This window comes from Chelonoidis abingdonii, chromosome 7, assembly GCF_003597395.2.
Source record: "Chelonoidis abingdonii isolate Lonesome George chromosome 7, CheloAbing_2.0, whole genome shotgun sequence".
Lineage (NCBI taxonomy): Eukaryota > Metazoa > Chordata > Testudines > Testudinidae > Chelonoidis > Chelonoidis abingdonii.
The window spans coordinates 43,199,608-43,213,146 of record NC_133775.1 but is presented as its reverse complement, the minus strand read 5'-3'; the positions used below and the strand labels follow the sequence as shown (position 1 = coordinate 43,213,146).

At 41.4% G+C, this 13,539-nt stretch overlaps 1 protein-coding gene across 1 annotated transcript in view; it reads left to right on the top strand.

Moving 5' to 3' along the window:
- SLC25A24 (solute carrier family 25 member 24) overlaps window positions 1-7,974 on the top strand; it is a 42,576-nt gene extending 34,602 nt beyond the window's left edge. The window contains exons 8-10 of the mRNA XM_032803717.2: window positions 923-1,090; window positions 3,479-3,629; window positions 5,671-7,974. Of these exons, the coding sequence (XP_032659608.1) occupies window positions 923-1,090; window positions 3,479-3,629; window positions 5,671-5,849 (498 nt within the window). The 3' untranslated portion in view covers window positions 5,850-7,974. The remainder of the gene's footprint in view (window positions 1-922; window positions 1,091-3,478; window positions 3,630-5,670) is intronic.
- Window positions 7,975-13,539: the final 5,565 nt, after the last annotated feature.

Sequence of the window (13,539 nt, the reverse complement as noted above, 5' to 3'; positions counted from 1 at the left end):
CTTACAATGACAGAAAAACCCTTCCATCGCTGTAGGAAGCGTCCGCACTATGGCACTGCAGTGGTGTACTACAGGTCTCTACCTGTGCTACTATAGCACCTAGAGCAGAGAAAAGCCCTAAGATATTCCCATCTTCCCAACCATGCCATAGTATTGCAGTAAAGCTGGTTTCTGTGGTGTTCCTGGCCAAGACGGGATGCTGATGAGCCATCTCTTATGAGACTTCCAAGCAGGCCAAATTCCTGCTCAGGGAAATCCCTTGGCAGTTTCATTTGAACATGGTGTTCTTCGCTCTCTATCTTACAATGCTGGTGTAAAGTCACAGGCACTGTTAAACAGCTGTTGTGTTGTATTTCAGTAGTGAGTGAAGTGATCCCTGTATATCCCTTAATTATCTCATAAGGGTGTCATGAGTCTTTTTTAATGTTTTTAATATGATTTGCAATCCTCAGCTGAAAAGCTTGATCCAGTGAAGCCTTAGAAGGAATTAGTTCATGTTCCTGCACAGTCTCTGCTTTCTAAATGCTAATTTCGCTAAGCAACAGCTCTAATTAGAGGCTCTAGATAGCTTGTAATTTGTTTTTTAAAAAGTTGTCTCTTGACCATAAGAAGGGGAAAAAAGGCAAATCACAACTTTCATCTTATTCTGATTTTGACTAAAAAAATACACTCTGTTCCTTCACAACCACGAGCTTGTTAGCTGGGCTATTCCTCTCACAAATGATAAAACCTTGAGAAAACTAGTGCTAACCAAACCTTAACTCTGGTTGTTACAAAGGAGATTTTAAGCAGCAAATGCAGAGGTTCACTTTTTGGAAATAGGAACTTATGAGTATGCAAAGATTTGTTGTGCCAGGTTTCCTATATGTAAGCTGTGTCGTGACCTGTCAAATAATTAATTCTACGCTTCTTCTACCTTCAGGTCTTAAAGACCAGACTGGCTGTGGGTAAAACAGGACAATACTCTGGGATGTTTGACTGTGCTAAGAAGATTTTTAAAAGAGAAGGGTTGAAAGCCTTTTACAAAGGTTATGTACCCAACATTCTGGGCATAATTCCTTATGCTGGTATAGACCTGGCTGTCTATGAGGTCAGTTTACTTACTTGATGCATGTATTATTTCTTTAGACACACAAAAATGTAAACTGCCCTCCTGTTACCCTCTTAAAATATGTATCATTCACTCACATCTGTGACTTACTTGTAGTTACACTTATTTGTGGATTCAAAAAATATTCCCTGTAGTATGCTCAGGGCCAGTTTTCCACATATTTATCCTTACTGTGTTACAGTATTGCCAACCCCATGATTCAAAAATCATGAGTCAGACCCACCAAAATCATGAGATTCCCCCAGAATCATGTGTGTTGTTTTTTTTTCCCATTTATATTGTGGTTTTGGTCTGTCTTGATTTAGATGATTTTGGCTCCTTCTGCAGGAGCTCTCACCCTCACATCAGCTCCTTCTGCAGCTGCAGGGATTCTTTACCTCTTCTCTCAGGCCTATGGGGAGTCACTGCAGTGGAGTCTCCTCCTCCTTCCCAGGCCTGGTGTTGCATGGAGGGAGATAGGAAGGGAGAGGAGCAGAGGATCGATGCCGTTGCTCACAGGAAGGAAACTGGGGAAGAGAGAGCAGAACTATCCTGAGATGCTGAACCTTTTTGTGCCCCCCTCCCCTCTTGTGAGAATCGCTTTGGCTGCTGGGAGCAGGGGGGAAGAGCTCTGCCTGCTTCCTGCAGCAGCCCTGAATGGCTGCCCTTCCCAGGAGGCAGGTGAGTGGAGAAGGCAGCCAATCAGGGGGTGAGGGGCTTCTCCCAGGCAGGCCTGAATTATCTATTTTCTATCTATCTGTTTTCTTTCTGAAAGAAGATGTATTACTCTTTGGAGCAGGAGACATCTTTCTGTTCTGTAATTGTACAGTACCTAACACAGTGGGGTCTGGGTCTGTGCCTAGGGCTCCTAGGTACTTTGGTAATACAAATAATAAATATTGCTACTACTAGAGGGAGATAAAGTGGCAGGATTGGACCCTTACACAAGTAGGTGATCGTTTCACAGTCAACCTCTTTTCCCCTGTAGCATCCAACGTTATTGCTGGCATGAGTCAGTGTTGCAGGATCTGGCCCATGTTTTGGAAGTGGATTTCAGTAGGTTTAAACCAGAACATTAGACAGCTGGTTACTGCAATGCAATATACTCATATCTTTCTTTTTAAACACCTCCCTCTGGCCTGAAGCACATCCCTTCTACAACAAACTTAAACCCTTAAACACCTGATGGTTATTGTATGTTATGTAACCCTATGGCTATGATACAGTTGAGCATATGTAATTATTCCCTCTCATTATGACTGGATTATATTAATGTGGATATATCATAAATGTGGTTCACACTGAGGGGCCGCCTACACACAAAATGAATCTGATATAAATCGGGTGTGAGTTCAAAGTGGATTAACTATTCTTGATTAACTTCATATGTGGATGCTATTATTCTAGAATAAGAGTGCTTTATTACAAATTATCTTAATCTACTTTGGGAGTGGATTAAACTAATTCAGAATAAAAACATCCATACATAAATTTAATCAGAAATAGATATTTCAGAATAATTTGATGTGTAGACAAGCCCTGAGGACATGTTTCACCAATGGCTCATTTTGTAGCACTGGCTACCAATTAGCTTCTGGATATGGTTTAAAGTGTTGATTTTTTGTCCTATAAAGGCCTAAATGGGACCCCAAGACTGACCAGGACTAGCTAACATGTTTTTAAACATCCATTCTCTTTGCCTACACTGGGTGCTAAGGGGTCTCTAAAAATATGTTAATGAACACAGATTAGCTAACACATAGTATACTTTTTTAAAGACTCATTTTCCCAGTCTAGACAAGCAGCAGAAGTGCTTGAGCTGAAGGCCCAAGTTTAAAGCAGTGGTGAGATTTGATGGTATTTTCTATGAGGGATCTTCTATTGTGGTACTCATTCTCCCACCTGCACTTGGTCTGAAATACCTTTGTCAGCCTTCTGTGCACAGTCTGTCTCATGTAACTGGGGTATAGTCACTTAATTCTGAGAAAAGTGCCTCATATTAAATTGCCTTTTCAAGTTTTATTATTTTTATCTATCACAGTTTTAACTTCTATTTTGTGGTGCTTGTGGATCTATAAGGCTTGATCCTCCACTTGCTGAGTGCTGTGTTCTGATCAAAGAAAGCTCTTAAGCATGCACTTATTTTAAGCATCTAAATAATACCACTGAAGTCACTTGGCTTACTTATATACGTATAAAGTTAATCACATGCTTAAGTGCTTGTTGGATTGAGGCAGATACTCAACACCTTGCAGGATTGAGCCCATGAATGCATTTGGAATATTTTTATGGAGGCAAAGGAGCACCTTAATATTATTGTTAGCTGCCTAACTATCTAGTGTAAACTTTTATATACCGGATTCAAATCCATTTATGTTTTCCTGGCAGGCTTTGAAGACTGCTTGGCTAGATCATTATGCATCAGACTCTGCTAACCCTGGTGTTTTTGTGTTGCTCGGATGTGGTACTGTCTCCAGCACTTGTGGTCAGTTAGCCAGCTACCCTCTTGCTCTCATCAGAACGCGCATGCAGGCTCAAGGTGAGAATTGGGATTTGGGAAGAATATCTTTTAAAGATATTTATAATTTGGAGAATAATCCCTACTTAGTATGCCTGTTTTTAAGGTGTCTAATATCATACTGACCTTGCCCATCTAAACTTTTGATTGGCTTCGTTAGTGCTTGACACAACCTTCATGTTACAGATTCCGGCTCTGTGTGTTTTAATATTTATATTTTATAGATTTGTGTCAATCACCTTATGTATTTTAACCCATTTATGGAGCTCCTATCACAAGCTATATAAAGACCATATTGTAAAATTAAAGGGCAAAACTGAAGTAGAAAGAAAGAAAGAAACAAACACCAGAGCAAATGCATGGCTAGAGGAGACCAAGGAATGTGGTGTAGAGGAAAGCTCTGTGACCCTCAAGGAAAATACGTCCACCACGGACAAAGGGTCACTGACCAACTGTTAAAAGAACAGGAGTACTTGTGGTACCTTAGAGACTAGCAAATTTATCTGAGCATAAGCTTCATGGGCTACAGCCCACTTCATCAGATGCATAGAATGGAACATATAGTAAGGAGATATATATACATACAGAGAACATGACAAAGTAGGAGTTGTCATACCAACTCTAAGAGGCTAGTTAATTAAGAGAGGTTTTTTTTGTAGTGCTAATCAAGACAGCCCATTACAGAGTTTGACAAGAGGTGTGAAAATACACCTCTATCCCAATATAACGTGGTTCTCTGGAGCCAAAAAATCTCACCGCATTATAGGTGAAACTGCATTATATCCAAAGGTGAAAGTAAGCCAGTATGGTCAGGTATGGCGTACCAGCAAGAGCTGGTATGCTGTGCCGAACTGGACCAGCTTCCCCAGTGGTGATTTAAAGGGCCTGGTGTTTTGGGGCATTGCTGGCACATGATGACATATATCACATTGGCAGATGTGCAGGTGAATGAGCCCCTGATGGCATGGCTGTTGTGATTAGGTCCTATGATGATCACATTGTGATTAGGACCTGATCACATCAGCCACGCCATCAGGGGCTTGTTCATCTGCACATGTGCCAATGTGATACGTATGCCATGTGCCAGCAATACTCCTCTGCCATGTACATTGGCCAAACTGGACAGTCTCTATGCAGAAGAATAAATGGACACAAATCTGGTATCAGGAATCATAACATTCAAAAACCAGCAGGAGAACACTTCAACCTCTCTGGCCACTCAGTAACAGACTTAAAGGTGGCAATTTTGCAACAGAAAAGCTTCAAAAACAGACTCCAACGAGAAACTGCTGAACTTGAATTAATATGCAAATTAGACACCAAGTGAGGCTTGAATAGAGACTGGGAATGGCTGAGCCATTGCACACACTGAATCTATTTCCCCATGTTAAGTATCCTCACAGGTCCTGTAACTGTCTGTAATGGGCTATCTTGATTATCGCTACAAAAATTTTTGCTCTTAATTAATTAGCCTCTTAGAGTTGGTAGGACAACTCCCACCTTTTCATGTTCTCTGTATGTGTATATATCTCCTTACTATATGTTCCATTCTATGCATTCGATGAAGTGGGCTGTAGCCCACGAAAGCTTATGCTCAAATAAATTTGTTCGTCTCTTAGGTGCCACAAGTACTCCTGTTCTTTTTGCGGATACAGACTAACATGGCTGCTACTCTGTTACCAACTGTTGCAAATAGGCGAGAAGAAAGGTAGTAGAAGCTGCATGGAAGAGCGAGGTCTCAGGCAGGAGAGGATAGATCAACAGGACAAATAGAACTTCCAGCACATTGTTAAGGCAACCAGCAAGGTATTCTTGTGGACCTTTCGTGGGAGGCAGTTCGAAGGCACAGGTCTGCAGCTGAAAGAGACTTGCCTCAAACTTAACGACTGAGAGCAGACCTTGCTGTGCTACGAAATAGTGTTGAGAAGACTCTGTACCAAGTCCATAGGGTTAGAGGTGATAAGTTGTGCATCTGTGTAGTGAGGAGCTTTATATGATTAGAATATTAACATCACTAGAACTGCTGAATAATGGAGATTGCTATCTTCCTTTTCTTTTCTAGCCCTATTGGAAGGAGCCCCACAGCTAAACATGGTTGGACTCTTTCAAAGGATAATTGCTAATGAAGGAATCCTAGGACTTTATAGGGGCATAGGCCCAAACTTCATGAAAGTACTTCCAGCTGTCAGCATCAGCTATGTGGTTTATGAAAAAATGAAGCAAAATTTGGGACTAGCATGAAAAGGAGAAAGCTGATAAGCCTCTAGCCTTCTCAGGAATATTCAGATCAAAAGGATTTCTCAAAGAACTGGTTTGTTCTTGTTTATAATTGGAGAACAGATCACTGTGCAAAGAAGCTGTGGCTTTGTTTTTTCTCCCAAGTTGGAAGGAACTGCCTTAATTTCTAACCCCCAACCCCAAACTGCTATCAATATAGTATGGATTTTAAAAATAAAAAACAGCATCTTTAAATCAGCTACACATTAAAAGACTATCAGGAAACTACCTATGGTTTAGCTCTTGGCTTTAATTTTTTTGTAATTACTGCTCTCTTAAATATGCATTTGACTGGGGTGAAGCCACATTTGGGAGAAGTGTATACTGCATTGGTATTAAAAACCCATAGATTTGTCATACCATCTTATACTCAAGCAGTTCAGAAATATCCTTTTGTCCTTACCATCTGTAAAGGGAATATTGCTTATTTTATCAGTTTATCAAAAAAGTCATTGCCTTAGGGGCAGCTAAGAATAGAACACCACATTAAACTTTGTCTCTTGATAGCTTTTCTTTCAGGATGACAAAATGTTTGGCTTTTATTCCTCTTTCATTTCCTCTAAGGAAATGAAAGTGCAAGGGGATGTTGTTCTATGGCATCAGAATACCTCAAGCTGAGTTAAATTTTACATTTTTATGGTACAGTCACAATTACCTTCATAGCTCATTTCACTGGGCTGCTTTCCACTTAATTTATAAATGCTGGCAGCATTAGCCAAGACTGCCTTGGTTCTTGATGCAAGTTTTATAGTATCATAATAGTTAGCAACAGTAAAGAACTACTGGATCACTAAACTCACTGCAAGCGCAGGTTATACTTCCAGGATAAAGGAAATACAGTATCTAATATGAAATTGATGCTGGCTTTATCAATTGGAGTGTACCAAAACAAGCAAGTTAGTAAAGATCACAGGGCTGATTATTGGGAGACTTTTGAATGATTTTTCTCAGTGGAGTTTGGAATGCTGTTGTCCTCCTCCTGGAGTCTGAGGACTCATTTGTTTCCCATTCAGAATGGTTTGCAGTTCAACAGCATCCTTCTAGTTGATAATACAGGAGGGGGAGTTGCTGTTGAACAGTGTGAGGCACTCTCTCTCCCCACCTACCGAACCTGAAGGTCTGAGAGCACGGGCTCAGGGAGTCAGACTGGGACCAGAAAATGAGACAAGGTTGCTGAGTGACTAGGTAGGAAGCCACAATCAGACCATTAAAGTGGCCCTTGGCTTTTATATTAATTAGAAAAAATACAAACAAAGCACTCCAAGAGCCCAAGAACTCATTTTTGATAAGGTATTATTTCACAGATTCTCCCATATATGGGATGGATATTTTAATCTGCAGACACTTTGTAATTGGCTGCCCCACTAAGGTATATACTAAGGTATATTTCAGTTGCTTGCTGGTCTGAACACTGGCACAAAATAACTGGTGTTTGTAGTGTTAATTTGCACTAATTCCATGTGGATGGAAAGAACAGATAGAATTTGGCCTTTTATGTAAGACACACACGCACACAGTGTAACCATATTTCATTCTTGATCTTATAAATCCTGAGAGTTAATCTGGTGATACTATAAAATGGCAGCTTTTTCTGGCTTTACCTTTACGTTAACCTGCCCTCTAGTTTATGCACTTCTTTTAAATGCCAGAGTCTGTCGCTTTACAGAAGGTATTATGGTGCTTATGTGCAATGTCTTTATGATCTGATTGTCCATGTTCTTTTGTCTTTGCCAATCTCTTTGTACCTGCATATAATTCGTGGGATCCAGTTTTGTTTCTCAATTATCCCTTTGACTGTAACGGTTATATTCTTTATGCAATGCAAAGATGACCTAAGCAGCGCCTGTTGTGTAGCAGACTCAGTCCATTTTGTTAATATTGTATAAGTGCCATTATGAGTGTTCAGTTGTGGTGGGGACACTTTCAACTGCCGAAGAGCATGAGACTATTTGAGTTTTAACTTTTCACCATGTGCCTCTAATGGGCTGTGTTCAAATTATGTATTCTTAGTCTGTGTACTGAAAAAAGCTGATGATCACTTTTATAGATCTGTAAAACTACCAATTTATAGTAAATGTTTGTTTCCTAATTTGTCTGGGATGTATTATGTTTTTCATGATTTGCAAAACAGATGCCCAAAACTGACAGTTCCCTTAACTCCAGTACTGTATGTGTGCTTTAATGTCAAATGAAAGACAAAGCAGCTCTAGCCAGAAATTAGTACTGAAATCGGTGTACCCTGTACCCATTACAATGGTATTTGAACACCTATTTTAGCATTTAAAGGCTGTGTCCTGGCTACACTGTAGAATCAACTGTCAAGAGATCCCAGCTGAAGTATTAACACTGTTCTATCTTGCAGTGTAGATTGGAACAAGCAAAGTCTCCAAAGTCTTGATCCTTAGCACAGATCAAGGGACACTGAAACCATGATTTGGTATGGTGTACTTGGCAAGATGGAAGAGCATTTTATGTGTCCAAGGACAGTCATGTTTGTAAAAGTGACTTAACATAGCTGAACGTTCTTGTATACGTAGTGCTTATCCATCTTTAATTTAAAGCTAGCTTAGAAAGCGAAGGATACAGCCTTTTCAGAACAACTGGCTTCATTTTCGCTGTACACTTAATGGTTTGTTTGCCCAGCTAAGCATGGAGTGAATGGACAGCATAAAGAATTCCTTTTGATGCTGCAGTCTTTCACAACACTCTACTCCTTCTAAAGGTTGAAATTCTATGGGAAGAAGCCTCCCAAAATGTGAATGTCATTCAATACCTAAAGTACTGTACATCGTACATAACTAAACAGAGATTCTGTACAATTACCCTCTTGACCTGGTGAGTTAAGGGCTGTGTATGATTCCTGACAGAATAAACATATCTGCTATTCAGTTCTTTATTCAGAAAAGGTAAGAATGTGCGTGCGCAGAACTGTTATTGGAAAGACTTAGCCCTAAATGTAGAAAAGGGGGGGGGAAAAAGGGATCTAGTGCCACTTGCCTTCTGTTGTGTTTAGAGGTAATGGCAAGAAACTTACAGCACAATTTCTGTACTGAGACAGTCCAGCTAGCTCCTGTGAAATTTGGATATTAATTGAGAAGGTAGTTGTGTGTAGGGATGAGTGTTGGAAGATGTATAAATCATGTTGTCTGAGTCAGTATAAAATGTAGTGTGTGTGTGTGTGTGTGTGTGTGTGTGTGTGTGTGTGTGTGTGTGTGTGTGTGTGTGTGTGTGTGTGTGTGTGTAAAAACCCCTAGTACTAGAACACTGTTTTTCTTTAAATCTGCTACCCTGAGAGGCTGAGTTCTACAATCTTCTCACTGGTATCTGGTCCTGATAAGATATTCTCAGATATACCACAGCTATCGTAATTAAGAAAACACGACTGCTCTGATGATTGGTTTTGAGATAGCAGTGATCTACAATGCAAACAGTGCCATTATTAGGTACAAAAAAACCCCAAACCCACATTAATTTTAAGATAGGCAATGAGGATGTGGAAGAGAGAAGACTGGGATGGGAGGATGACAGTGACAGGACAGAAGTGTCTGCACCCACTAGAGTTTACACCCCTCTAAGAGGGAAACATTTGGACCAGAATCTCCCGTTAAAACCATCTGGCACTAGCAGAGAAGCAGAACACTGACTATAAATCAAGAACCATTTCTTCATACCTGCTCCCATAACTTTCAATGTACTCCACACTACTGATGATGAGACAGTTGTCAGAGGGTCTTTATTAAAGGAAAGTGCAATCCAGAAACATAACTGAGTTCAGGCTTGAAATTATTAGTGTTGTAGTTGTTGCACACACTTTTCTCCTTCCCACTCCTCAAATTATCTGTGTCTTGATCTAAACTTTTGTTAAACTCTGCACCTCAGGAAAATGTGTTTTCTCCTTCCCATGTCTATTTACATTATCATTTGTTAAATATAGTACATGTCTGATACTACTTCACTTTGCAGTTTCAAAGCATTTTGGTGCAAGATAGATTAACTTAGTGAAATGTCTATAACTCATACAAACAATATCCATAGGGCCAAAGTGTGGCATTAACATTTTTCATCCATAGATCTCAAAGGGTAAATATAACTATTTTCATCTTACACATGGAGAAATTGAGGGACAGCGAGGGTAAGTGACTTATTCAGTCACACAGCAAATCAATGGCAAGGCTAGGAATAGAATCCTTGATTCCTTGTCTACTGCCCTACCTCCTGGGCTTCTGAGACACACAGTGCTTGTAATAGTTGCAGTGTGCCCACCCAGCCTGGCTGGTCTGCTGTAGGAAGGCTCATGCACACATCTATTCCCTACTTCCTTTGCTAAAGCTAGTGATTAATGTGAAGTGTAGCACGATGCAGTGAAACAAAAACTTGCCAATTATTTTCTTTCCTACAGAATGAGCGGCACACTCTATTCCAATGGTGAGGTAAGATGAGGCTTTTCAACGGGCTTCTGACTTGGTTGCCCATGAGCTGTGAGGTGTTTATGCCTGACATTAATGGCATATCATGCAAGAGCTTGAGCCCCTTCATTGTGATACTTGTTTTTACTCACCTTTCATTTCAAACTCTTGGGTTGGTGGCAGTTGCATGTAGCAGAACCCTCGTCACACAGTTCTCCCACCTGCACAGTCTATCTTTAATTGACCAAGTTAGAAGTTTAGCTTGGTGGTGGATCCCAATGAACAGTTTTTGTCCTGGGGTAAGCAAACCCCACACCAGGTCACACAGGATTAATGAGCTGTCATAGCCTCAATCTGCTGCACCACACCTGTGAGAAATGTTAGGCCTGGAGGGAAGAGCTTAAAACAGGAAACCGCTGCATAACTAGTAGCAGACCAGAGAAAAGTAGTCTCCCAGTGCTCAGTTCCGAGAGAAGGGTTAGATGAAGGCTGGAGCTTTGTAAATGGCTGCTGTCTGAAAGCCACTGTCCCCTCCTGAAAGGGAGGGATAGCCTGACTCTGAACACTATTGTTAGACTAGCTCAAGCCTGATTGGGGCTACAGCTTACCAGAGGCTCTCTGAGGAAAGAATCCTACCATGTCTGTGTGACAATTCATTGGTAGCCCAGAAGGGGTGGACTCTCCTAGACCCAAGTAAAGTGTTTAGTCGCTCACCACTTGACCTGTGTGATAGACTGCCTGGCTGTTGCCAGCTGGAGGCCAGGTGAGTGTAAAGGCCCTGTCCCCCCTGCGAAGGGCTCTGAGAGAGGAGCGCAGCACAGCACAGTGAAAGGAGGCTGCTGTTCAGAAATGGTTGTTAGGAATGCCAATGTGAGCAGGCCATTCAGGAAGACCTATCAGAAAGGTAATCTGAAACAAGATACTGTCCACACTGAATGAGTCAGGGATGGCTGATTGTGTATTCATTGGCCTTTCCCCATAGTTTCATTTGATTCAGAACTATCCAGTTGTGCACGTTGTTAGCCAATGTAAATTGTAGGTTCCTATTACTATTGGGGGCTTGTCTACACAGACTTATAGCTCTGCTGGTCAATTCCTAACACCCACACACCCCATGCTGGTCAGTTTCCTCATGGTGACTCATAGGTCAGAAGGGACCAATATGATCATCTAGTCTGACCTCCTGCACAAGGCAGGCCACAAAACCCTGCCCATACACATTTATAACAACCCCGAACCCATGACTGAGTTATTGAAATCCTCAAAATTGAGATTTGAAGACCTCAAGCTGCAGGGAATCCACCAGCAAGCGACCCATGCCCCACGCTGCAGAGGAAGGTGAAGACCTCCACCGGCCCCTCCCATTCACCCGCGAACATTCCTTCCTGACCCCAAATATGCTATCAGCTAAACCCTGAGCATGTGGCACGACTCACCCCACACCAGAAAGTAATCTAACCACTCCCATCCCATCCAAACTCACCCACCCACCTGAAGCCACACCACCTCCTCTGCCGATACCAAATCACTTGCCCCAATTAAACTATCCCATCATAATCCCTCCACCAGTACTACCAGCTGTCTTCACACACACACAAGTCTATTCTCCCACACTTCCACACCGGAAGGCTCCAGAGACTTCACTCCCCCTAAGTTAGAAACCTTTGTCTAATTACAAGTCTAAACTTCCAAATACCAGTTTTGAACCCATTCTCCTCGTGCCCACATTGGTTACTCAACTTAATAATTCCTCTCCCCCTAAACATTCACCCCCTGCATATTATATAGAGCAACATATCCCCCCGGAGCCTTCTTTGGCCAGCTAAACAAGCCAACTCTTTTAAAGTCTCCTTTCATAAGGCAAATTTTCCATTCCCCGATCACCTATGTACCCGTCTCTGAACCTTTCCAGTTTGAATTCACCTTTCTTAAACATGGGACACCAGACTGCACACAGATTCCAGGTGGGTCTCACCGCGCCGTAATAAAAACGCACTAACCACCTCCTTCTCCTTGCTGGACATACTCGCCCGAATGCATCCAAACCGCATTTGCTTTTTAACAGCCATATCACAATTGGCAGCTCATAAGGTCATCCCGCATCCAAACCAATACCCCCAGTCTGCTCCTCCTCCGTCGTTTCCAACTGCTGCGTCCCCAAACGTACTATCTAAAATCACTTATATTAATCCCTAAGTGCAGACCTTGGCACTTTCACTATTATATTTCACCTATTACTAACCTGTACAAGGTGTTCCATATCTTCCTGAATAACCCGGTCCTTGTCCGTTTAAGCATATGACCCCCCACTCTTTGTTCACCGCAAACTTTATTAACACATCCGCTCTTGTGCCAAGGTCAGTAATAAATAGGTAAATAAGAATCGGTCCCAAAACCAGTCCTTGATGGAGCTCCGCTAGAGTAAGCCTCCTCCAGCCGACATCACCCTTCAGTACACCCCCGTCACCTTCTCAAAGAAGGAGATCAGGTTGGTTTGGCACGATCTACCTTTAGTAAATCCATGTTGCAATTCGTCCCAATTACCATTGACCTCAATATCCTTAACTACTTTCTCCCTTAAAATTTTTTCCAAGACCTTACACACGACAGATGTGACAAGTCCTTCTCTTATCCTCTCTCCCTACTATTTCTTGCACTCATTTACCGTGTCTTGTTTTAAGATTATAAACTCTTCAAGGCATGGCTCTTCCTATGTGTTTGTACAGCACCTACAACCCTGATCAGGTGGTAGGTTCTGTACCATAGGGCCCTGATCAGACTGGATGATACCAGAATACAAACAAGTTAACTGTTTAAGCCTCTGTCCAGGAATTAAAAAAAAGCCTTCCAAGGGTTTATTTCTTCATCACTGTACAACGAAAAACTAGCCTCATTGAAACAGTTCTGTAAAAATGAACAAAGATAGGTAGATAAGATAAAGGATCAGCATGTCTTTGCCCTTAGTATTCAAAATACCATCAGGGATATTTTATGGAAAAGTTGAGGCAGCTATGATCCCAAGTCCTGCTAGAAAATGCATAACAACCACTACCAAGCATTGAATAATATTATGAAATTTTGATTTAAAGCGGGGGTCGGCAACCTTTTGGAAGTGGTGTGCTGAGTCTTCATTTATTCACTCTAATTTCAGGTTTTGCGTGCTAGTCATACATTTTAATGTTTTTAGAAGGTCTCTTTCTATAAGTTTATAATATATAACTGAACTATTGTATGTAAAGTAAATAAGG